General features: G+C 41.0%; 1 protein-coding gene across 7 annotated transcripts in view; it reads right to left on the bottom strand.

Moving 5' to 3' along the window:
• Positions 1 to 26,932, bottom strand: part of LOC145948582 (uncharacterized) — a 232,400-nt gene that overhangs the window by 26,306 nt on the left and 179,162 nt on the right. For 4 of the 7 annotated variants that reach the window (XM_083058242.1, XM_083058253.1, XM_083058257.1 and 1 more), the window contains 4 exons: positions 21,893 to 22,131; positions 19,018 to 19,268; positions 17,730 to 18,031; positions 17,123 to 17,400 (listed from right to left, as the gene is read on the bottom strand). In XM_083058242.1, coding sequence (XP_082914368.1) covers positions 17,123 to 17,400; positions 17,730 to 18,031; positions 19,018 to 19,268; positions 21,893 to 22,131 — 1,070 coding nt within the window. The remainder of the gene's footprint in view (positions 1 to 17,122; positions 17,401 to 17,729; positions 18,032 to 19,017; positions 19,269 to 21,892; positions 22,132 to 26,932) is intronic. The other 3 variants (XM_083058246.1, XM_083058261.1, XM_083058262.1) reach the window with 1 other exon arrangement.

A 26,932-nucleotide genomic window follows, 5' to 3' on the forward strand; every position in this document is an offset into this window, starting at 1 on the left:
AAAGAGAGTCATGAGCTCCCACAGGGGCTGACCCCCGCGACCCTATCAGCCGGGCTCCTCCACGGTATTGTTTATAGCGCTGAACCGTGCCCCAACAGTACGAGGCCTCGCCATTGTTCCGCCGAGGGAGCCCATTGTCTCCTATACCTCTCTCTTACGCCTCGCGATCGCTCCGCCGTGCCGTAATTTACAGAGATATAAAGCCGGGGCCTAATTATCGCCGCGTAATTGCTCAATTCGGATCAGACGCGGCGTCAATAAGAAGAAGGCACCTGCGAGGAGAAATCCGTCGGGTTGCGAGGGGAAGGTGAAAAAGAGGCGAGAAGACGCATACACACGCGAATTGGAACCTCGCGGAGGTCGTCGGCAGAAAAATTCCGCTCTCGAGTCTTATTTTTGCGTTTTAATTTCGCCCGACGCAATAATTGAAGAGAAATAAATCGTTGTTAAAAATTAAGATACATTGGATAAATTGCACGTATCCATCAGATAATGAGCTCCAGAACGAGGGATAAACGCGCTCACTCTTCTGCCTGTTTCGCGAATTTGCGGCTCTAGAAAGTCACGAAATTTTATTCTGCGAATTTTAATCCTTTGAAATATTTTTTCAATATTTATATTATCAAAACTGTCGTAAAATCACTCGATCAAATCGTAGTTCCGATTTTATAGATATATTTTCTGACTTGCGATTGATAGAATTTAACATCTATTTGTTCCGCGTTTTTTTTTTTTTTTTTCGAAGCTAACAACAATGTTTTCTTCGCTTCCTCCGACTACGAAGCGGCAAATGGTGAACGCACGAACCACCGTCTTCTCGTCCGAGAGGGCGGTATCGACCAGGTTCGAAGAGCTGTAGCCGTCGCCGGTCTACCTAATGACAATGTAGATGTGGATCAGGGTAATGATAATGGCCGGCCTGTCGGCCGCGGTGCGCAATTCACGGTTGTGAGTGCATCCGTGCGTAAATCTCGACGACAAAACCCTTCCTCCGTCACGCCACGACTCTTCGGCTACGATTCGCCTGTTTTAGACTCGCGTCGCGAAATTCTCTCTCTCACTTCTAGAAGAAAGAATTCTCCGAAAAAAGCGAAAAGAATTTTTCTAATATATTAAAAAGGAAAGATTATATATAGAGATACCTATGTCATATATCTATTATGTTAAAAAAAGTTACATATTTTTCAATTTTTCAATTTAGGAAATATTAATAATATACATATAGAGATGATATATACCTCTATGATATATGATCCTTTTTCTTTAAAATAATTTTAAAATATCTCGTGCAATAATTTCTCGCGGTTCATTGCTAGCTAAATATTGTTGTAAAGAATTCTTGAATTTCTCGCAGAATATACAGACATACCTATATTTTACGTTCTTCAGCAATATTACAGGTTTCGTTCCGATTTCGTAGACGCGGAATTCCGCATTACATTCGCGCGCGATATCGCGACTATTAACCCTAGTAGGAGTGAACGCAGTCGTGGCAGAAATTGCGCTTTTAGTTTAATTGCGGTGAAAGTTCAGACGTGAATACTAGCCTTAGCGTCTTCGAGATGAAGCCAGAGCGAGATCCATGTGTCTATTTCCTGAGCGAGGAGACGCGAGTTCGCGACTCGTCGGCTGCTTAATTGCTATCGCTATGATTTCGCGTTTTCACTCTGACTATGGACAATTGCGCGGAGCAAAGCTGGCACGGTCGGTCCGCAATTCGCGAACGAAAATCACATATTCTCGTAGAATCGCATCACAATAATACTGACGATACTGTTGAAAAAATTATTATATAGAAAGATGAAAAAATGTTAAAAATTTCATCAACAGAAAAATTAAATTAAAGATATCGCGCTAAGCAAGAGAAATAAACTTCACGTTTAAGATTTACGCGCGTGACACATTCTCCATTACTTTAACTTTATCCACGCGTAATTATTTTTCTCACGTTCCCGGCGATATCTAAATTTCATAGACTAGTAAATTCGCTTTTTATTCTCGCTCGTAAACACAGAGAGTCTACCGAACGATCTACCGAGGGAAATCGTATAATAAAGCGCTCACGATTTTCCCGCACTTCGTCTTTAATTGGACCTTGCATTATAATTTCGTCTTTAACGTGCTCGTCCGTCACATCGGGAATAACGCAAACCACAAACGAGCGGTTGTCGCGTGTTCGTACTGCGTAACCGATCCCGACGTTAATCGCTACTCATTTTCTCTTATCTCATGCGGCACCGCGTTTCTTATTGCCCATTAAGATCAATCATTGTTTTTATGACTACTGTTCGCTTCGTCGGTGTACAACTAACTTAACTCTTCGTGGCGCCACGTGAAATTTCTTCAGAATATCAAACTTCTTTATGCTTTCGTTTACGCGGATTAAATTTCCCATACAAAAAAAAAACACAAAATTATTATTTCAATTGAACATTCCACGAATGTTTCGCATTGTTCGAAATTATCGTAAGACTCAGGCGCGTGAAAATTGCAAAAGTCCTTGAAGCCATCTGACGCGGCCGAAGCAGAGAGGAGCCCAGCATCCTACTTTCAGCATGTCGACGCGACGGCTTGGCCTTAACGTTCCTGGAGATACCGGAGTATATACCGGCGCGCTGAAATCCAACGGTATCCCCCGGGGGCCGTGTTCCAGGAAAGGTGAAATCGGGTGGATTGTACGAGAGAATGAGGGAGAGGATCTGGTCGGATCTGGACGCACGCGCCGGGGGCAACCAGAGGCTCGCGCTCTGTAATCACTTCTGCCTCTCTCGTCCTGTCTCTTCTCTCCTCTCTCTCTCCTTCTATCACTACGGCCGCGCTTACCACCCCCTGGATCCTCTTCACGTCCATACGAGACGCACACGTGTGCGCTCGCGCGCGGGAAGGAAGGGCGAAGAGGGATGATGCCTGTGCACGCACATGATCGCTCCTCGAAGTGCATACTAATTCCGGATGCAGGGGATGGGATAACATTATGTAGGTGTGTCTACGAACACGCACGCGCGACTGAGCGCGAGAGCTGAGGCGCTGAAGAGTGAGCCGAAGAGAGGGAATCGACCCTTGCACGCCACACGCTTTTGCGCGTCCTCCTCTTCTGCTCCACACAAGGCACACATCTGCGTAATTGTCCCCGCCGGCAGCATCCGACCGATGCTGGACCGACGGACGCGTTCTTATTCTACAGTGCGGCTCAAAAGTCCCGGACCGATACTTTCACGATACTTAACACGAAAGCCCCAAGACTCGGTACGTTTCACGTTTGACATACTAAACGTCAGTTTCTGACAGAAATATTTTTATTCTAAAGACACATACAAACACGTGATGTATCGTCCAAAATCTCGTGATAAATGAAGTTTTGACCAGCGAGATAACTTGAATGCGAAAGGGTTTAAACGAACGGTAAATCTCCTGCCCGAAGATTGCCCTTGGCCACGCGCGTATCTCTCCCCTGCTAAATCATTTCATTATCTTCGCGAAAGATGATGCTAGGCTCCTTCCTGCTAAGGAAAGAGCGAGACAAGGGGGCGACCGGTTCTCAGGTCTTCCTAAAATACGTGCAACCATCGTAGACGTTCCTTCCGGGCACAAAACTTGACCAGAATTCGTGTCGGATTTCCTTCGCTCTCGCCACTCTTATCTACGCGAAAGTAGCTATTTCCAAAAGTAAATCACACAACCGATCGCTAATCTGCCTCCCGAGCAATCCTGACACAAAACCCTTCGAGGGATTATTCAAATTTTGTTTCGCCAACCAAAGATTAAAAATCGATAAAAAAAAATCTCAACAATTCTCAAGTCGAAATAATTGAGAAGATGAGATAAGTATGAGATTAGTATACTTTTTTAATGATGTATATAACTCATAGTTTATCATTTTTTTAAATATATTAATTGTTTCGTTTAACAAATATATTAAAAGTTTCATCAAGTCTCTTCGTTTATTTACAACTAAACTCATCAATAATAAATAGATAGAAAAAATTGCATTCTCTGTCATAATTGTCGCATTGTAAAATTGATCAAATCTTAATTTTTTAATGCAAAATTATTTTAGCATCCCCCCCCCCCCCCCGAAGCATAATTTCGCAATTTTTTGTCAGCGAATACATAATGTATAAAATCTCGTAAGCACATATGGGGAGATAAACTGCAATCTTGGCTGGAGAAACTCGCGAATATTCTTCTCATCGTCAATACATCTGATGATTTCAACATAACGAGGATGCTGCGATTCCTGCGCGTTTCTAAATCATGCAATTGTCGATTCAAACACTCGCGTAAATTCACTCGAGCTGCCGTCGTGATTATCTGATTGTTTTCGTAACAAAACGGGCGTGAAATGGTATCACTTTGTTCGAGCCGTGAAAAATGACACGAGTGATCTAAAGCGTGACTCGAGAATAGTCGACACCTTTTCAGATTCGAATATTCATGATGTTGTTTATCATTATCGTATATGCAGTACGCCGACATATACACATGTATATATCTCTCGCGTTCACGTTTTCGGCTGACAATAAATCTCGCCGTAAGCGAGAACTCGTACAACACAGAATCCGCGATGCAATGAGATGAGGCACGTCGGGACGAGATGAGGATCTTTTATAGATGTGGGAGAAACAAAGCGAGAGAGCTGCTGCTATCGACTATGGTTTGCGGTTCCACCGTCGCGTCGGTCTGGTTACGTCTTTCTGGGAAAGTCTGTAACCACTCGCGCGCGAGGCCCCGACATATCTCGCGCGAGCAATAAATCTTCGGCACACTCGAAGGCGGAGAGACCATCCATTCGGTCCAAGCCTCAGCTCGGCTCGGCTCGACTCGTCTCAACCGCTTATGACAATGTGTACCAGCGGCGAGTACCGATCGTACGCGGTGCAAAAGAGTGATCTTGCACAGAGGAATGAAACCAGACATTTCGTCTTCGGACGTGTTATATGCGATTATTGCACACAGTGCAATAAAGATGAATAAATGGGACCTATTCGTTAAAAAAAAAATATATATACTTAGGTTTCCCTTCATGTCAATCTTCTTCCTTGTTGTCGAGCAATATTAACTTCGTTATTTAACGGTTATGTAATTAGTAAAATCCTATATACAAACGATATGATTGATTCTCGTCGTGAAGCAACGCAGTCTCGAACAACCGCATCTACTTCAATCTGGTACAATCGTGAGATTCGAGACTGTACACGTCGGACGGAGATTAATAATCCGGTTAAGATTGCGATAGAGGAATACTTAAACACGAGATGACGCGTTCTATTAAAAACACGCTTTACGAAACAATCGCATAGATTGCGGATATATAAATATTTACAACTGAGGAGAATAAATACAAATCAAACAATTACTTAAATCGAGAAATCAAAAGGACACTCATTTATGTTAATGCAATGTCGCGATACGTCAGGCGACGAAAGACAAAGGCGAGAGACAATAAAGAGAACGTAATGCAATTATATGTTAACACACCGCGCGCCTTAGAAATATATAATACACTCGTCCCACGATCTTGGGAAAATTCTCGGAAGAAAATTGCATATGGAAAAAAGGCATTGGATCGCGAGTAACACAAAGTTAATTGTGCAGTCATTGCCAGGCGTGACATTACGTTCGCGATCTCCCACGAGGCGTGTTACGAGAGGTGAGATAAAGCGCGCTCTCTCTCTTTCTGCTTCATCGAAGTATCTATCACCTTCGATCTGCGGTTAGAAAGATACAGTTGTAATCTACAAATAATTATTCACTATCTCGCAACACGCTCGCGATAATTGCTCGAGGCTATGGCGAAGAAATTGTTTCTATAGGCGCCTGCCTTCGAGGTGATTTCCATACACGACGAAGAAATTTAATTATGTATATACTCGTGTTGTGGAGAACTGCAAGTGATTAGGAACCGGTATAGACGATCAATAATTCTTGCATGTAATAATGATAAGCCTTTTCAAGATCAGAGAAAAGAAGTCTACATCTCAAGAAGATCCTATGGTTTTCATTTCGATTATTTTAATAAGAATGATCTTTTATAATAAAAATTAATATAATATATAAATCTAATAATATAATTTTCTTTTCGTAGAATCACAATCGGGGTGAAGGTTTCCGACTATTAAAAATCTATTCATAACTATAGAAAACATAATAAATAAATAATAAATGGGAATATAGTAGGAGATATTTTTATATATGTATGTAGTTATTATTGGATTTCGCGTAATTTCTTGCGTAATCATAACGCAATGCATCGATAAGGTCTGCCTGTTAATCTCTAATACGATCTAACGATTTCCCAACGATTGCGTCCTCGAGGGTTATAATCGCCTAACCCGAGGGTTCTTCGAACCCGGCCTAGCTCGCAGGTACCGTTCGTCAGGGTCAATGCGGCGAGGAGAACCGGAACGGTAACGCCGGACTAGGTGACGTTATTAATTGGTTAATGGGAAGAAACGAGCAGCTGGGTCGGCAAAGTGAAGGAGGAGGAAGGAGATCGGTACGCGGTTGAACGAGATGAAGGAACAACACGGCGTGTTGCCCGACGTTGACCGTTGGCGTGGTCGAGAGCTGAAAGGAGCGGTCCCTGGTGGATTAATTATCATTACCCTCATGCAGGGAATGAGATCGTGCGTACCCCACCTACCTTACCTTCGCCGTGACTGGCTACCGCGCCCGTATCACGACCCACTTTTGATCTCTTGGATATAACGACAGGTCGGGTCGATTAAGAGAAGGAGAACGTCGAGCACACGATAAACGGTATAATATTTTCGGCGGCGGCAATTTCCTCGAAGTATCTTAACGACATCCAATTTATATCAATATGCTGTCAACTTTGAAAAATCGCAAGAAAAACCTTTTACGCCTCCTTATCCGTTATTATTATTGAAAATTTAACGAGTATCATCCGTGCACGCGTGAAATTTATGCAACATTGATTGACTCTATAGAATTAAAATACTAATATTTTCGCGACTATATATACTCTTTTTTAATTAATTAATTTCTTCGAAATTTTCTGTAAGAATAAAATGTTATGTAAACAAAATTTTTTGTTAGTAAGAGTCGGAGAAATCAATCGTCAAACTAATGAAGTAAAGAAAAAGTATTGGGAATAGCGTGGATTCCGGAGAACAAGAAACGGTAGCTAAGCGGCACTCATTAGACGTCTTATGTTGTATCGTTCTCATCTAAACCTATTGACGGCTTCCTTGTTCGCCATATATTCTGCGCCGTAAAGGGGGTAAAAGCGAATGACGATCGTAGGACGATTACTCCGTAGGACACTCTTTATCCGCGTGCTGGATGTTTGCCGGGAGAGATGTGGGCGATTCACATACGTGACGTTTCCTCGTCAGTCTCTCGCTCATCGGACTCGCGTTAGACATCAATCCAAGTTAGACTAAGGGCGTCTCTCTATCCTCTTTTTTATCCTGAACGGTTAACGATGCCCATTACAGCGCGGGACCACCGAGTCTTCCCGACTAATCGCATCTCTGTGTCTCATGCAAATCGACTATTCGTTTTGCGGTCTCTCCTCCAGTTTGTCAGCCGAATCGAGAATACGATAAAAATACCAACCGTCAATAATGTCCAAGACGTGAATGCACCACGAGATACGTTTTGACAGATAAAATGAATGTTGATGCTTACAAGAGGCGGAGCAAGACGAGAAGCACGCGGAGCCTTTAAAGGAGAAGCACCTGTTCGTTTGCCGCATTTTCAATGCGTTAAAGCAAATCAGCTGGCTGAGATCGACGAGCTTTAGCGAAACGCTGGAGAGATGTGAGCGAGAAAATTTACGGTCTCTTTTTTGTTCGCCGATACGATATTCATTACATCTCACGCGATGAATAAAAAGAGATCTCTTTATGAGATTAAAATATAGATCAATTAAATAATTACACGCGGGATCGACATACATCGCTCCGAATTATCTGATACCTTAAGAGCGAGATCTCCGATTCGATATCATAATGAGTATGTCGTAAGTGCATGCTTACGGGGAAAAGGTGAGAGCGGTCCGCGAGGTTTCGCTCGCGTGGCACTTTCTTGACGATGATCGACGTGAATCGAGCGAGATGAAAAGTCCCGCGAGCGACCCGAGAGTCTCGTGTTCCTGCAGAAGAAAGAGGAACCTTACGACCTCTCTTGAAGGAGGATTGCGCGGCTGAATGACGTAAGTGCTAGCAACCTAGATCTGTCACCCGAGCGATTACGAGGGAGAAAGCGGGAGGAAGAGAATAGAGGACCGCTCATTCATCAAGTTGTAACTCGAGGGAGAAGGAAACAGACGTGTCGATCGTAGAAATGGTTCGTTCGCCGACGATGGTTAAAACAAGGAGAAAGAGAGAAAGAGGAGAGGGAAAAGGGAAATATTATAGAGTCGGCCGTGACGACCATGTCGCCGATGTTTCACGATTCCAGACCTCATCATCGCGCAATCATCTCCTCAAAGCAGTCCGCGCATCTACCACGTTTCGTAATCAGCCTTAAACGATAACAAGATACGTGGCGAACGAAGCGAAGCGAATCCGCTTCGGGGAAATGCGGTACGCACGTAACACGTGCTCACCGCACACGCTTCGTCCGCTTAGGTAGACAGGCAGGGTGGAATTGAATAAAGTCGAGAAATCGCGCTACCGTATAACGCGCGAACGCGTTCATCGCATGGGTTCTCCATCTGCGCTGCGATCTAAAAATACGCATGAATATATCTCTAACGGTATTTCGATGCAGGCGCATAAGAGAGGATGTTAAAAATATATTTATAAAAAAAGAATATAAATTGAAAAAATCTGATATATGAATAGAGCTGATATTTCTTGAAATTATTTTTATTTTCGAAGAAAATTTATTTGCTAATAACATAGAGATACTCAAAGGATCAATATTGAAATAATCGACCAAACTAGCACAAACTCTTCACCCCATTAAAAGTTACGACGTTTCGACCATATGGTTGTGGTCCTTTTCAAGTACACTAAAATAATATAATTGAAAATTAAACTTATTTTCAATTGTATTATTTTCAGTCGAAACGTCGTAACTTTTAATGGGGTGAAGAGTTTGTGCTAGTTTGGTCGATTATTTCAATATTGATCCTTTGATTAATTTACTAGCGATATTTAAAGAATTTATTGATAGAGATACTCTCTATAAGTATATAACATAATTTAGGAGAAAATCAATTATATTTTAAAATACTCTCTGGATAGAAACAATGGCAGAGATTCGCGAAACGGATCTCCGATTTGTAAAAATACGGATGAGTGTATGCGTACGTGCAAACGATTGAAAATGTCTGAGATAAAGAATGGCGAATAGGAATTTAATGAAACTGAGAGCGCGCGTCCGTCTATGCAAGGACGTGGCATTTAAAGATCGGCGTGTTATATGCGCGTATCAGTGCAATACGACACGGGAAAAAAAAATTTGCGCAACTTATTTCCTGATCAAACAGAACTTGTGTGTTTGCTCGAGGCTATCCTTTTGTAAATTAAAGAAGAATAACCCGCCATTAGTTTTCTTTTCACATTTAAAGCTCAAGAACTATTATTTCTCTTTTCACTCATTAATATTCTTCAAGCAGTATTTCACTTTTGCCTGCCTTTTTCCCTTTCGTCGGTCGTAATGTCAACGTAAAAGACAGGCTCGTACAGCTTGAAATTTAGCCGGAGCATTAATTTCGTTTACCGCTCGATTAATTATGCTCATACGCCGGCGCATGCATGTATAAATATAAATTGGTAATTCTCGTTACATCGCTCGTGGCACACGAATGCGGGGGGTCGCGGGAGTTCAACGATATTCGGAGCAAGAATTATGGTGTTCGTGCATAAAATCGAGGCAGCGGCTCCGGGAGAACCTGTTGCCGCTTCTAAGATCACGAAGGCGATAAGACCGAAAGCGGAGGTGGAATCTCGCCCGCGGTGTAATTAAGCATTGACCTATAACGAGGTATAATTAGTCATAGCCCTAACGAGCTGCGCGGGAATCAATCGATAGAGCCGGCGATATCACGCCGAGACATCCGGCGTTGCCGATCTTTGATCTTGAGAGGAGAAACCGGCACATAAAGATATAATCGCGGACGTTATCGTAGGATCTGTAACGCGCTCCGTAAATCTAAAGCAATATTATGACAACCCGAGACTTGAATAAATATTGATGTTATTGCTTGACTAAGATCTCTCTACATGTCACAAAGACAGAAGAACAATAAACATTTATATTCTCGATGTTCAATTAATTCTATTATATATATATATTAATTGATTACACATACTATCAAATAATTAATCCACAACGATTGTGTTTGCTTCATAGAGCACTGAGTAACAAAGTTCGATACGATTATATAAGTCCACTATAGAATTATCATCAATATATCCAAGCTCTAACATTATCATCGACGAGCACTTTCCTGGAGAACGACTTAACCGCTGACATACATTATCCTTAATTCAATCGCTCTCGACATTGTTCATGCGAGCGTGCGCTAACGAGAACGGTAGCCGAGAGAGATATACCGGGACGATCGCCGAAGAAGGGCAACGAGACTAACATAGCCACGGCTAAGACACACCGCGAGAGCCCAATAAGACATTGATTGCAGCTCGACTTCGGCGAGCGACCGGCTGTCGATGCACTTCTGCGTGCACATCGCCGTCTCTTTTCCTCGTTGTTAGCGACCGCCTGGCGATTACAATGTCCGTAAATACCGTAACGGCGTGTAGGATGCGGGCAGCCTTAACTAGTCGGGAATATGTGGTAACGTGATGTCGAAGCCGGAGGGGTTTGACGACCGCAACGTGGAAAACGTGAGCGATAGCTCGCAAACTCAGATTGGTAATTTGCGATCGCGTACATAACTGGACGAAAAACAAAAGAGAGGTGCGGAAAAAAAATCGGAAAAAGTCGGATTGTTACTAAATCGTGCGTAGATTAGACGATTAAGGGAATGTAACATATATTACCTTAATACCGTTTCGTTTCTTACGAATAGAATGGCTTTCCATGCATTTTCTTAATAAATTGACAGTTTGACAGATGCTTGTCGTACGATTACGATTTTTATATTTCTCTCAAATCGATCGAACCGACTGGAGAAAAATAGAAATATGACTGAAAGCGTCCCACTTTCAGTCGTTTCTAATTAAATGCATTTGATGAACACACCTCGGAACATTTCTATCCGTAAGTGACAAGATAGAAGCTGAGTTCGCGATTATCGAGTCCGTATATACATATACGCTTCTAAACGTACAGTAGCGATCTGTCAGGCGAAGAAAAACGGTATTAAGCCTAAGTAAGAACGTACGTGTCTCTCCGAGTTCACGTTCACGTGGACATGTCTGCGCGCTCCTGCACGCCTGTATATAGGATGCAGGAGAAAGTGCGCACGTGGCCTCCAGGTTAATTAACGTTCTGGCGATTAGTAGGCGCTGACCACGTGGCCGATCATTAAATCGATCGACGAATCGCAATGATTCCGTGAAAACCCTCGGGCGCTTTTGTCTACTATTGCCCGCGATAAAAGGTTACTTTCTAAGTATGATTTGCGTTTGCCGTAGCAAATTTGGATTTATTCGCCGGAATGGAAACGCATGTCGTTAATTGCCGAATAATTGCGATTATTAATTGTCCCGGACGACGTACGGGTAATCTGTGAAACGCTACTTCGTTCCGAACAGAATGCGATATTACCTTGATTTCAGTATTTATGAGACAAAAAATAATATTATATATAATAATTATTCATTATTAATTATGTGATAAATTATTTCAGTACATATATAAAACAAAAATCTGTATTGAAATAATTCATCACATAATTATATGTATATGTATATCATATAATTATATTTATCGTCAATATATAGAAACATATTTCACTTACAGAGAGAAAGCACGCATATAATGATAACTAAAAGATATGCGAATCGTATCGATTTAGAGGCATCGGAAACCATAAATTGGTTGGCTTTTTCTACGACGTATTACCTTCTAATATTCATGCCGACACAGCTCGCATAAGTCTATAAGTCGAATGCGGGCCATTATGGACGCGATTCATCGATATCACATGACGAAATAACTACAATCACATGAAAGAATCTGGAACGAACTATACGTGAGTAAATGGGCCGCATTAGCGTCAGTCGACACGCTTTTCATCATTAATTTCGTAAATACCTGTAAATGCCCGTGTACGACTGCGCGCGGAGCTATCATTATAGATACTTAGATACAAGTATATCGTACAATCAGCGCGTAAAGGCACTTTGCTGCCGCGATATCATTGTTTAAAATCGATAGTTGCCCCGCGCTTGGTGAAAATGTAGTTATAACTTTAATGAATTCATTAAACTTTATCGTTAAATAATATAATAATAATATTGTTCTTTGTATAAAAATATTAATATAATTATATATCGCGAGAGAAAAGATCGCGATTATATTAATTGAAAATTATAGAATCATACATCTCTTCATTTAACTCAATTAACTTGACATAATTTTTTTTTATTTTTTCATAATCTAGTTGTGCAAATTTTTAATATCAAAATTGAGAGATTGCGATAGACGAGCGATTCGAAAAGAAATGTGTAGCCGACGAGATAATGTAATAAGCTTGGAGCAATCTATACATCGTACGGGAAGCATCCAATCGATCCGCACAACAATACAGTCATTTTTAATGATCTCTAACTTCATCGATCATCCATCATAGAAACATCATACAATCCTTTCCCAAACATATCCGACGTTCCATGTCGGGGCAACCCTCGGCGCGAATCGAGCGTGGCCGACGCGCGGAATTATAGATTGATCGACATAGAAGGAAGCGTTTCGACTTGAAGCCGCAGGAATCTGGAACGAGAACGTCCTGCATCATTCGACGCGCGCACGTTCGTAATCGACGCGATACGCGGCGGGTATTAGCGCCTATTAATGATTAATTGACCGGTGCCAGGAGGCGCTTACGTGTGTGAAGGTGCTACACGTTAAGTTCCAGCCGGAGAGCGAGAACGAGAGGTCGACCCGGGTCAGATCATGCCTCGCGCCGAATCGTTAGAAAGTACGCGCTCTTCGTGGTCTCACTTGCCTGTGTGCCGCACACGCTGCGTAGTACGTTCCGAGTTGGGAAAAAGAGATCCATCCATCGCCTTACGATGGCTCGTCCCGATTGCGAAGCCGCGGCACACGCTTCGTCAGCGTTCTTAGCGCGTTGTTAATGAGATAAATAGGATTTGCGCGGAGTTAGGGTCCTAGGAGTAAGGAAAAATCCTTGCGCAATTGAAGAATCTTACACAGAAGGACCGACGTTGTTTAAATACGCGCGAAAATCATTATCAGATTTCCCTCTTATCAATAATATATATATATATATATATATATATATATATATATATATATATAAGTAGCGTGTAATAATAAATGATAGTTGGCGACTTATCATCTCTTGGAAACACGATAATTTTTAAATAGCCGCAAAGTGAAAAAAGACAGACGACGACAGCCGGACGATTAATGAACCTTTCACGATTAGATCGAAGCGAGCTCTCGACTGAAGAAGATAAATAAGAGAAATAAAATAAAAGTGTTCTCGATCAATTTCCATCGTTCGATTAATCGGAATCCTAAATCGAGGAACGCTTGATTAAAGGGATAGTCGGCAAGTACCGGAGCAATAAAATGCTAGCGACAAACGAATACGACGGAGAAGCGTGCGTGGGACGTGAGGACACTGTATCCTTCGCGTGCGCCGCATCATGGAAGACATATGGACCGGGTCGATCCACATTCATGACTTTCTAACGATCCGGGACGGAACGATCTTATGTCAGCCTGGACGCGCGGTCGCGCTTATGTATGCAGCGGTTGCCTTAACCCCCTCGAGTTCGAGTCTTTCGAGCCCACGGAATATCTCTTACACCACTCGACGTTCTCCCCGTTGTGATAAGTTACACCTACGTACCCATCATTCCCTAACAATCAACGACGTATATCGTTAAACGAATATATTACAATTACTTTTACTCTTCGCGTTTGCATGATGCATGATAGTTCACGGATTTCATTTTTCACGGAAAGCTTCGTCGAAATTTTGAAAAATAAATTTGCAAAGACTAATGTGTTTTGAATTTAACTGATTTAAATATAATTCAATATTTATTAAATCAAATATACAAAAGAAATTATAGCTATGCCAGTAATTTTGTCCTAATAATATACTCATTATAATTATTAATATATCAAAATAAAATTAATCGCTGAATTTTCTTCGTCAAAAATAAGTGCTCCACGTACAAAGTATTAATTAAGCAAGTTCATATAAAATTTTGCAACAATAATTTTTCGCATTTATCCGAAATAGTCTTGCATCGTTGATCTCGAACTAAAGCAAGCACACAATTCGCAATAATATTGCAGGCATAAAGTTCACCGCTATAATTCGAGCTGATCTACAGAAGGATCGCTCTTGCCATTCAATTGACGGCATCCTTTGCAAGATTAGTATATCGATGCCATAATTCCGAGAGGATCTATTGCAATGCTCGAGTATCGAGATCGTGCTCTTTACACTCGAAATTCATCAGTGGTCGTAATTCGACAGTGAATCGAATACTGTATGTACAAGATGTTCATATACATATATAATTAACGATCGCGCCATGTGCAGAGAGAATATTACAGCTCCACTTTATGAACCTTAAACGATTTATTTAGATTTCACTTTTACGTATTTTAACGATCCAATATTGCGTATTCGCGTGATCGTTATACTTGCATTCGCATTAAACCGGACATTAATAACAGACAAACACACAAATTGCCGCATTAATTATCGCCATTTTCATGACATTATCTCGCGACGTGATTAATTATTATAACATGATCGAGTTTCCAATAAAACATGTTTTTAATATTTTTAATATATCCTAAAGCTCATTGTATCATATAGAAATTCCCGAATTCACTTGCAAAATCATTATCAGAGATCATTCCGCATTACGTGCTCGTTACAACGAACGAGGAATGACGGATCCCGGATTCCTTTCGAACGCTGACTCTCTCAAAAGTGTAGCGAGGTCCCCGGGGGCACGTCAGCTTCGATTATCCTCGGCTATCGTTAGGCCCCGTTCGGATGCTCGCGCGCGCGAACGCAATCGCGGTCCTCGAAACGTCAGACTGTCGGGGCCGTAAATTTTTGCGCGGACGCCCACCTCTCGTCATGCATATTCATGAACACTCGAATGTAATCGAACGCCGGAGCGACGGTGGAAGGAGACAGCGGGGTCCTCGAGTGCTTCGATCAGCCGTCGACTCGATTCAAGAGTGACGAGGGCCAACCGTGAGAGCGTATATAGATAAGAGAGACCTTCAAGGACCTCGTCGCAGAATAGCCGAGACGACCGTGCACTTTATGCGAGCCCCGAGACGACACGCACGACACCGATTCTTATCTCGCGAAGGAGATTGCAAAAAAGTGCAACGCGACGATGAGGTCTCTCTGGAATGACGGTATTGCGTCATGATCGAATTTAATTTCGATACGGACCGATGAGTTTCTTTCGTTAAAATAAGTTTATTATAATATAATAATATATCGGACACGTTCAATCATCCAATCAGCGATGCAAAAATTTATAGAAAGTTCGAAGGTATGTTATTATATTCTCCTTAATTATCGTGGAATATTTATTAGGTTTATGAAGGAGCCGCTATATGTATATATATGTATCGAATTTCCATTTCTCATTGCGAAATAATTTCCTAAAGTGAAGTGAGAGGAAATTGCGACTCTCGTGACACGGATGAGGAATTTTTCTATCGCGGTGAAGTCATGGTTCTTGCTCTCTGTCAGGTGTGAGTGAACGATGTGACAGCCGGAGGAATAACTTCTGTCACGAAGTCGGCGAGGAGTGGCGCGATTCGAGTGCCCCGCTCCGTTACACCGCCGATTCGCAAAGTAGAAGATCGTAATCGTGTACGTGCGAGATAAGCGTGTCGGGTTATCTATAATTAATCAATTTGCGTCTACCAGGCAGCAGCTCGGTAATTACATCTTTCCGTTTTATCGCGAATTATGAAACCATTCATCGTGCGGTTTTCGACGATCGCGAGTAAGGACGGGGCCGAGAAAGTGGACCGCGCCCCAGTTTTACGACGAAAGGTCGTTACTGTCTAGTGGAATTACACGTTTCTAGATAGAGAAAAACGAGCGGAAACGTTTAAATCGAACGGTACGGATATGAATATGATCGCGAATATAATTTCAGTGGACACCCGAAAATCAACTGTCACGTTTACGGGTTTTTACGGAGATGGAGAACGTTAAATGGCTCATAAAAACTATCATTGCGAGCAGTTCAAGTGACGATAAATCGTGTCGGCGAGCGCATTTTGCCTTGAAACGGTGAAGAAATAAAAAGAGAAAAAAAACAAAAACAGAGAAAAAGAGAGAAAGAACAAGAGGAGAAAGTATAGATGCTATGAACTAGAGAGGGGGTGGAGGGTCGACGTTAGCTTCGAGGGGTCATTATAGAACTCTCGTAGTTGGCGCGCCGTTTCTCCCTACTCGCTAATGTCAGACTGTCTGGATTGACTGATGTCAGGTCATTCAAAGCCTTCTAGATCGCTTTGCTGCCTCACTAAAGTCGAGAAGATATTGCGCGATGGACCGCAACGCGCGCGTCATTACGGGGTTGACTTTCAAAAGCAATTAAAAATAGTAGGCACATATTTATCCAATGCCCAACTTTACATGTGACTGAAATCTTATATAATTTTTTTTTACTTTAATGGAGTAAGCGAATATTATTGTGTAATTGTTATAAATTATTAAGATTGATCGTTGTATTAATATTTTTTTTCAAATATCTTCCTTCTTTTAAATTTATGGAAATATTGGTCAAGCGAAAAAATATCGCGAAAAAATCTGTAGAGAAATAATAGTTTCCAACAATAATCGAGAATCAATTGTACAATCTGTTGCGCCATTAAAATTTATTCGATACGCTTGATTGCGTACACGAACAATGACGTACATGCATCACCTGCGATTTTTCTGAGAAAAATCGCGTCGCGGTAAGAAAAATTTTTCTCGACTTACCTGTGCGTATTCAGCGCAGATGTCGATCGACGAGACGTAATTGACGACGTCCTCGATGGTCCAGCGATTCACGGCTTGTCCGTCGCCGCAGGGCATGTGGGCATAGAGCGTCGGACACCTGACGGGTGGAGGTGTGATTGGTCTCGCGGTAGGTTTCGGCTTAGGAGATACGCTTTCGGATCTCCTTGTTTCCGGCCTTTGCCGCTTGCGAGGTGCGAAACCACCGGGACTCGAAAGGTCCAAGGGACTCGTCACTCCCGCGTCTCTTTTGTTCGCACCTGCATTTCGAACCAAACGAAACGCTGTTAGCTAATCTTTCTTCTAGCTGGTTATTGACATGTCAGATGTAGACATAATAAAAAATGCACAAAATGTGCTGAATTCTATATCGCAATATATTTTATTTTGAAAACTTTGATCAATTTCAGCATAAATTTTTCCTTAATTTCCAAAAGAAGAACGTTGACATATCAATCTGTTTTTAAATATTAAGTACGTATAGGAAAAAAATATATTGCAAGTAGTTAAAAAAAATGGAGAATAATTTTATTTGCGAATGACATAAATAGAATTTTTTTTATCTGAAAATAAAATCTTATTTACTTACCTTTGAGATATGTCTCCAATTCAGCAGCGTTTTGAGCTGCATTGGCAGTGCGCACCATGTGAAGAAGGGCCTGAGTAGAAGACATATCGATCATAGGCGGGAACACAGGATTACTGAAGAGACTATCCTGTTTCTGCTCTTTCGGATCTTTATTGGAAAGAGGCGAGGTTGTCGGGACAGTCGGTGGTTGCGGTGCCCCTAAAGGCGCCATCAGACCAACAAACGGCGTCGCCGCTGTCTTGAAAGCCGGAAACCTCGGATCTAAACCCGGAGGATATCCGTTCCTCGACGTGCTGAAGTAACTGAAACAATCAGTCGACTTTGATTGTCAACTTTCTATTTCCCGCATAAAAAGGAAAGGATTAAAAAAATGCCTACACACAATATTATTATAACTTTTATACATTTTAAAGTTTTCTAGATTTAGAAAAATTTTTAATTCTTTTACAAGCATTTTAAAACTTTCTAACTTTTTCTTTTATCAAGATTTAAAGAATACTACTCTTAATAAAGACAAATAAATCATTAAAAATTATTTAAAAAAATATATATTATAATTTCTAATATTTTTAAATGTCTTAATGTCGAGACGAAGAGATGCGAGATACGTTTCTTTCTAATTTCCAAAATTCATTAGATTAACGTACCGATTAAATATGATCGGATGTGCAAACAGACATGCAGTGAATTAAAGTATCAAACTTTCTCCTTCAAATATCAAGGAGAGTGAGTATCGTTCTGCTAGAATCTGTTTGATGTTTAACTGATCAATTAAGTATTCATCTGATCTGCTTCCAACAAGTGCTAGAAGATACAAAGCTGAAAGTCAACGTAGGACGCGAACGGACAACCGGTTTTATGCTGGAGTACATCGGGTCTCTCGAGTACTTCTTACGAATCTTAATCACTCGAATCATCTATTTGCAGCCTTCAAATTTTAATTTTTTTATGATAACGTCTCGCGAACAAAAGTCAACATACTCGCATGTCACGTTTCGAAAATATTTAAAAACGTTTTTGTGAAATTATTTTTCTTTAATCACATAGGACATTAAGATAGATTTGATGAGAGAATCAATAAGACGATATTGAACAAGTAATGTCTATATATACATACATCGATCTTCAATTGTACGATTCAATTAAAAATAAAATTCGAGATAACGTTAATATTGCAATGTATTTTTTTGATCATTATTATATTATATAATCCTGTGTGATCAATATGAGAGAAATATAATTTCATCGCAAAAAATCAAATGCAATCAATAAAGCGAGATATACATACTCGTTGGGGTTGGCATTGTTGTATTTGGCGGCGAGACTTCTCATGAAATCGCTATAATTTCGCCCCATCATCTGTTCCATGTGCTTGAGATGATGGGGTGGCGGTGGACCCTCAGGTCCTCCCAAGGGCGTAGCATTTGGCGGCGTCCCCGGATGACTCGACGAAGAAGGCGTCACGCTTCTCGACGACGTCGAGTTATTGTCAGGCGTGAGTCGTTCCGTTTTAACCTGCAACGCGAGATGATTGCCCTTCTTTAAACGGAGACCTCACCGTGCGCAACCGGATGCGATAATGAGAAGAATACGGAGCTATTAACCGGCAGTAAAAAGAACATGTGTATAAACAGGAGTACTAATTAGCAAACGAAAGATACAAGTGTGTAACGGAAGTAAACATTTAATATTACTTGATTTAACTGGATAATATACGAATTATTTTCATGTTTTTATGTGTGAACTTTTTTTATTAAATGAGAAAAGTGAAATTAATATATAAGCGATATTTTATTACAATTTTAATTTTAAGATATTTACACAAACAGTTATGTGTAATTTTTTCTATATTTTTTTTATTATAAAAAATATGCTATTTTAATTTATATTAATTTTTAATTTAAATTTCTCAACTTGATTCGTGTATATACATATTTCGCCACGCGATGACACGTACGATTATTAAAATTTGAACTCTTAAGTGTGTCCTCACGTAAAGCTGCCATCGGCACGTCTGCGAATTATTCATTTCATCTTATCTACAGTAACAATAATCTTACTATCTTTATTACCGTCGTGTTTCATGTTTGAATGTTGAAGGCCGTAACCTTCAACAATACACTTTGACAAGAAAAACAACTTTAGCTACGCATCGGCACCGATATTCGCTTGAAATTAGAAAAGTTACTTTATTATGTTAAAAATATTCGTTTATATAAAATATATAATAAATGATCGAAAAATAGATAATTGACTGTTTTCAAATGTTAATTATAACTAATAAAAAATGCTAGAAACCATAATGAAATAATAAGACAGAATTATTAATAATAATTATTAATTTGTAAATCTATTTTTTTTTTTTTTGCGATAAGCAAACATCTGTTTCTCTATTGCGCCACCAATTATCATATCGATAACCAATATCTTGCACGCGCGGCTATACTTAAACATTAATGTACAAACGAGCTTTATATTCATGTATATAAAAAAAAAATTGTTCCGTTTCTCTCGGGACGGATCAACAACGGGCCACGCCTTCGATCGTGAGGGATACTCGTCGGCAGCTGCAGCGCACGATACGTTTCGCTCCGGGTGAGATCCGAGGCGGCAGGAAATATCTCGGGTGCATTAATTCCCGGGAACAGATTGCATCTGAGATATGGTAATGAAGGTAACGCGTGGCGTAAGAGTTGACTCCTCTTCGGCGGCGCGGAGCGAGAGAGCGCGCCGTGACACTAAGAAGAACGAGAGTCGATTGGCGTAGAATAGGGTCCCCGAGAGCTTCGTAGCCGCTCTCGCATAGAGAGGCCACGGTAAATCTCTTTCTCGCCTCCAGACCTCTTCCTGACAAGGGACCGCTTCAGGCTCACGACGCAGACACGATCTCGTATATACCTACGTTTCGAATAGAGGTTTGCTCGGCGATACCTTCGGGTCTCGATAGAGAAAATACGCCAAGGCGAGAAGTAGCGATCGGTGGCGCGAAGTAGCGAGAGAATTTCGATGCACACACACAACAAAAGTTATTATTTTTTTAATAATAGTTAAAAATAATAGTTTTCACTCGATTGGAGTGTAAGAGATAAATAATAATTTTTGAGTAATTTAACAGAATAATTTTATAGTCAAATACATTTAAAATTTGTCTTTTTCTATCTCGGGATTAAAGTATTGAGTTTAAAATATTATACACATAATATCTTCCGAGTATATGTAATTTTTTTCAGATAATATATTCCAAGCGAAAAAGAGTTTAATCCTTTCGCTCGTATTTATTGACTCGCTCCATTCACTCGAACGGATTTTCGATACGAAAAGTTAATAAGTCAGGATGATGCTTGCCACACGCGGGGGATTAATATCTCGAGTTGCTACTATTCTTCGAAGACCTTTCTATTCATACGGATCTGAGCTAGGAGAAATTCTCGCGTGTCACGAACGGGCTATTCTTTCTACCGATGATCATCAATTTTTTACCATCGCGGCTCTAAGCACTGCTAAGCACAGCCACCAAAGGCTCCTCTTTAATTTTTTTTTCTTTTCTTTCCTTTTGGTCAAGTCGTTTACAGAAGCGTCGAACGGGTCGACGGATGTCAACGGCGGAATGACACTGCGGCTTTCGACGCAGTTGACATAGTTGCTGCATGGTTGGTTTTGAACGGGACTCTTCGTGTACACGTGTACGAGCTACCGCTCGGGCAGCAGGAGCGATGGACTCTCTCGTCGAGGATATCTCCCCGGACTAGCGCACGTGTCCCGAAGTGCTCAAACACTCCACTTCACGGAAGAAGCAGCGGGTCTCTCGAAAAATTTGTACAACAAATCTCGCGTCCTCGCGACAACTCGCGTCCTTCTCCCAACGAACGAACAAAAAAAGATAAATAAAAATTCCGAACGACGCTTTCAGTCACTCTACGTCAATATAGTAAGATTGTGTTTGTCTATGTGTGCGTAGAAGTTTTGTGTACCGTGTCAAAATTTAACTCCAAACATCCATCGTGAATCTTTTCGGAAGCGAATAATCAGAAGTTTAAAAAAAGCAAAAAATTATTCGAGATATCGCGAGTATGAGAATGTTAAATATATTACTAATAATTACGATTAATAATAAAAAGCACAGAGCATCTATTACGATTTGCAAACAGAAAACTTCCACTTACTTGAGTAGTGTCGAGACCATTCTGATTCTGCCGCCTTCTACCCCTTGGAGGTCTGGGGGTCGCCGCACCAGACAGGTGGGCGCCCTGAGGGCTTCCGCCCCTGGCGTCGATCGCTGTGTTCGCTGCCAGGGTGGCCCCGTCGTTGTTTTCCGTATGTGTACCTAAACCCGCCGCTTCTCCACGGTCGCCACCACGTGCTGGTCCCGTGCCCGCGGACACGTTTTCGCCCGACACCTCACCTGAAAGTCAAACGGATGAATATACATTAGCTTTCGATCTACAGAAAATATTAAAATTGTACGAAAAAAAATTCTATTTTATTTTGTCAACTTATAATGAAAGATTAAGATATATGTGTCTCTATAATGCATACGGTGGTTTTGAAGGAGAATTAAAAAATTTCAGCGATCAAGCGCAACGATCTTAGTGTCAGATACTGTCAATTCCAAATTCGGATCTTTGACGAAGAGATAATTCGCCGCATTAATTCATTCGCGCACGGGACGGCTTCAGTTTCGTAACAAGGCGGTACTTAATCCTCACGCTACGTCGTAAAGCTCTCGGAATGTCTCGCCGTGTAAACGGTATCTTTCGGCGCCGAGAATTCGGTTGAAATACGTTAAAAGGGATAACCGTAGGACGCGATTACACACAGTGACGACGCTAGCCACCGGGACGGGAGATTTACGCCCAATAAATGATCCCGTCCTGACGCCATTATCTTCTACCTTGATCAGAGACCCGGCGAGGATCGATCGAAAGAAAAGGCGCGGGGAACGGGAAGAATCGCGGGGGTCACTGTCCACTACCTAAAATATCAGATAAATTTTTGTCATCGTTAAACGTCTGGAATTTTATGGCGGCAGTAACTCGTTCGCGTCGCCGAATTTGCCGGCCGATACCATCGGCTGCGGTTTAATGCAGCAACGCGAGAGAGATACGAGAGCTTCGTATTTCGTAGCTCTTTCCGCACCCGGTGTGCACCGTTATTTTTTTCTCATCTTCTTCGCGATGAAACGTGTTTCATCAGTCAGATAATTATTCCGTAACCAATATTTTTTAAATGCCTAATAAGACATTTTTATTTATCTACCGAATTGTATCAAAGAGTATAACTGATTTTAAATTAATTGAATCGCCAATTTTTTATCGGATACTGTAATTGAAGTGTCTGGCAATAGCTTAAAAAAAATAAACGTCCCCATAATAAAATTCCCCCGCACAAATTTTCTCGCGCAGTAAAGCGGTATCGAAACGGACCCATTGTGATTATTTTTATAATGCCTAGAGTTAACACTTCCAGACAGGCTCTGCTCAACTGCTATCGCGTTATATTCTCCAATCCGGTTGTGGAAGCGGCTTCGTAGCGGAATACAGGCAAGGGTAGCGATCGTAAAACCCATTTCTATGATACTACCAAATGTCTTCATTATTTCGAGTTAAAATATTTATAACTGCCCATAAAAATTCCATTAAGCACTATTTGCTAGCGAGTAAACCGTTCTCGGTCTCTCGACGAGACGTTCGAAGGCGCGTTCTCTCTCTACGCATCTCGCCATAAAAGAATAGTTGTAAAATCGGAGACTACGCGGACAACAAACATTGCACACATCGTTTGATCGACGAATTGGTTGCTAACGAGAACGACAGATAGAACGACATGTTAAATGAAAAGCGTTCGACAAGAGAGTTTTAGAATGTAACTTAATTAGCTTTAATGAATTTCAGAGTGAGGCCACGTCGAATCAATGATTTGTGGACTGCTAGATTTTATAGTACCCTATTAAATATGCAGTAAAGCAGAAAATATAAAATGTATATTGATGAAAAACGCAGTTATATCATTTAATGAGGTTGTTGAAATCGTGACTTGTTGGGAAACATGGATTTCAAATTCCTCGAATATAAATTTCTAATTATGAAGAGTAAGAAGTTGTATGTGTTGACAGTGTTACAATGATTTATCTTTTGATAAAAGATTCTTAGTCGCACATTCGAAGACGTCGTGTTGCGCAGCAGAAACTTTTTTTCTCACATTTTCTCACGTTTTTCTTTATAAATTTTATGTCGGTGGTAGCGCGTTGACGGCACGTATGACAAATATCGTAACGACACTTTAGAAATTTCCAAGAGTAGAAGCCATTGTTTAAAGATCGTTCGAGAGCGTTTTTTCGTCCAAGTTGAGTTTGACGATATTTGCATAGAGTTATACAAAAATTATTTGTGCAGTTACACTCGCGAAAATAGTTAAAGTTCGAATTTACAGAGATACGTAGAAGAACCTTATCATTGTCGTACGACTTATTTTGTCAGGAAAAGAGATATAAATATATCATAGATAAAATATAATAAAATTATCAATACGATATAAAGCGACAGTTTATGAACGTGAGATATTTAAATTTCAATTCTCAGATAAGATTAAAAAAGAAATGTATTTCGAAAAAAAAACTTAAATAAATATTTTTTTTTAAAAAAGCATCAATATATTTCTAAAGCAACATATTGCACCGTCTCTAAAAGTTTCACAGCCAAATAGTTTTCAATAAATACTATTCGCCCCGAAGAGTTTGCCAGAGGACTTCGTTGCACGTAAACGAAAGAGGTTACAGCAGCGGGATATCTACGGCGATAATACTGAGAACCACGCAAGGTCTGAGTGTGAAATATCGTAACGACGTGTTAAAACGAACTAACATGCAACGCACGTATCTCTCGCGACAATGTCCGCCAATCCATGAAGCCCGTACGTCAAGATTGCGCTCGTCAGTCAGTCGACGAAAGCATGAGTCAGGGTTGCCCCGCGACACTTTGGCGTCTCGAAGAGAGATAATACGTCGTTTCACGCGAAATAAAATACAATACGTTCCCCAATTATGTTCGGAACCTCTAATCCAACGCGCCTGCAATTAGTATAGAAAGTAGAAAGTACGACGTGCAAAGCGGACACAACAAGGCGGGAAAGAAACGATAATCTTACCGCAAACAGTAGTTTTGCGCTTCTGATTTTATCTTAATATACCGCATTTATCAAGACACGCGTGTAATTTACCGGTTTTAGCGAGGCTAAGTCAGTTAACAATTTCGTTCCCGGGCGAGACAGGTTTCCGCGAGAAAGAAAGCCACCGAGAAGACAGCGAGATGGGACACCAGGAACTCGTAGTAATAGCGCACACCGTAGTCATAAATTATCCGGCGCGACCGCGGCTAAAACGAATTGACCTTCGAGGTCGCGGTGTAGTCGAGTGCCGCCGCGACGGAAATAGAGCCGGTGGACCTCTCTTCCCTCCGGGGTCGGCGTTAATTATTCCCGGCGTTAAGAAGTTTCAGAAATTTCACCGAGCTGAGAATTTTTCCACGATCCCGCGGCCGAGATAGAGACGGACCGAGAAAGTCACATAATAACGCGTCGCGAGATCTGGGCATCGATCCAGCATCCGGCATCCGGCAGAGATAGAGACGTCAGACGCTTCCGCGAGATGCATTGTTCGATGATAAAAGATATGTCAACGAGAATTCGCGTACATATAAACGCGCGTGAACCCTTTCGAGAAAGTCGGAATGCATTGTTGCAATAATATATATATTTTATTATAATCTGTCATTAGTTAACGGCGATCAAAATTTAATAGACTACATTAATTTGCAAGGATATATTATTAATCAAATATAAAAGATAATAACAACGATAGAATCTCGCGATTTTCGATAGTCTCGCTGAAAACCGGATGCGGGCGCATACGTGACGTTTCTTCCGTTCGGCTACGGCAAGGATGGCCTGGCCGGGTCACGTTTGCGTTGCCCATGTGCGTGCGTATAAGCAAAGGTGCGCGTGTATCTGCAGTCGCGTACGTCCGCATCCGGGGTCGGCTCAACGCTTAATGAACGATCAAGCCGGATCACGCGGCGCGCAGCCCGTCATTACGAGCTACCGCAGCGAGAAGTCTCATTATTTCTTTTTGTCTTCCTCTTTTTCATACACTCGGCTTTTCTCTAGCGACGCTCCGACAGGATGCTGAATGGAGGATTCTATTTTTTTCTCTACACATGGATCATCTCCGAGAGATCGGTTAATCTTGCTGAGTCAAACAATTTCAATAGTATCGCGAGCTATTCCGTCTTGCATGCGAAATCAAGAATATTTTGATTTTCTTTTGCTCCTACCGTGATGAGATGTATATTGCGTGCACTTTTCTTAATAGAAAAATGTCCCATTCAATAATTGTCAGTTTTTTAAATAAGACTTGGCACAAGTGTATTCAATGATTGATCTTCACCGTAAATATCTTTTTAAGATAATTCAATAATTTATTTAATTTCACAAAATTATATGTAAAATTATTCCTCATTGTCAGAAAAAATAATTATACTAACTATCGATACAGAAGACCATTGTCATTAATTATCACTGGTTTTCCGCAACGATTTATTGTCGTCTACTTTATTGCTCTGTCTAATAGCAGATAATTGTAATTGACTTCAATGGTCTTTAAACCTCGCGAATGACTCGAAGATAGATCAGAATTATCATCACGATGCAAAGCTAATGTGATCACTTACTTCTACGGTCCTTGCTCGTAACTTTTCTAAATCCTCTGAAAATTATGCACGTAACTAATAGGACCGGTTGTACGAGATAATATAAACTGTTGTCACTTCAAAAGTGAATATAAATAAATTACCTTCAAAAAGCGAAAAAAAATCGAAAAAAATAATTTTCCAATAATAAAATAATTAATTATGAAATTTTTACGTTGATCTAATCGAAAAATTGAAATAAAGCCTTTATATAATTTTTGTCAAAAAGCACCACATAAAATGGACGCTATTTTCCTAGAGTCAAAGTAATTAATCATCACGTAAGGTACACCGGCAACATGAACGAGCGTTCGCAAGGATAATACCTATCGTCCATGACGACCTTTAAAGGCCGGACGAGGGAGCGTAGAAACCGAGAAGAGGGAGGAAGAGATTACTGTCGTGGCGTTAACACGATCAACGCCGTCAGCAACCACGCGGCCGTTGCCGGATCTCTCTTCC

Source organism: Prenolepis imparis, unplaced genomic scaffold (assembly GCF_030444845.1).
Source record: "Prenolepis imparis isolate NDT839.2.m4 unplaced genomic scaffold, iyPreImpa1.0 SCAF_2, whole genome shotgun sequence".
NCBI classification, from domain to species: Eukaryota; Metazoa; Arthropoda; class Insecta; order Hymenoptera; family Formicidae; genus Prenolepis; species Prenolepis imparis.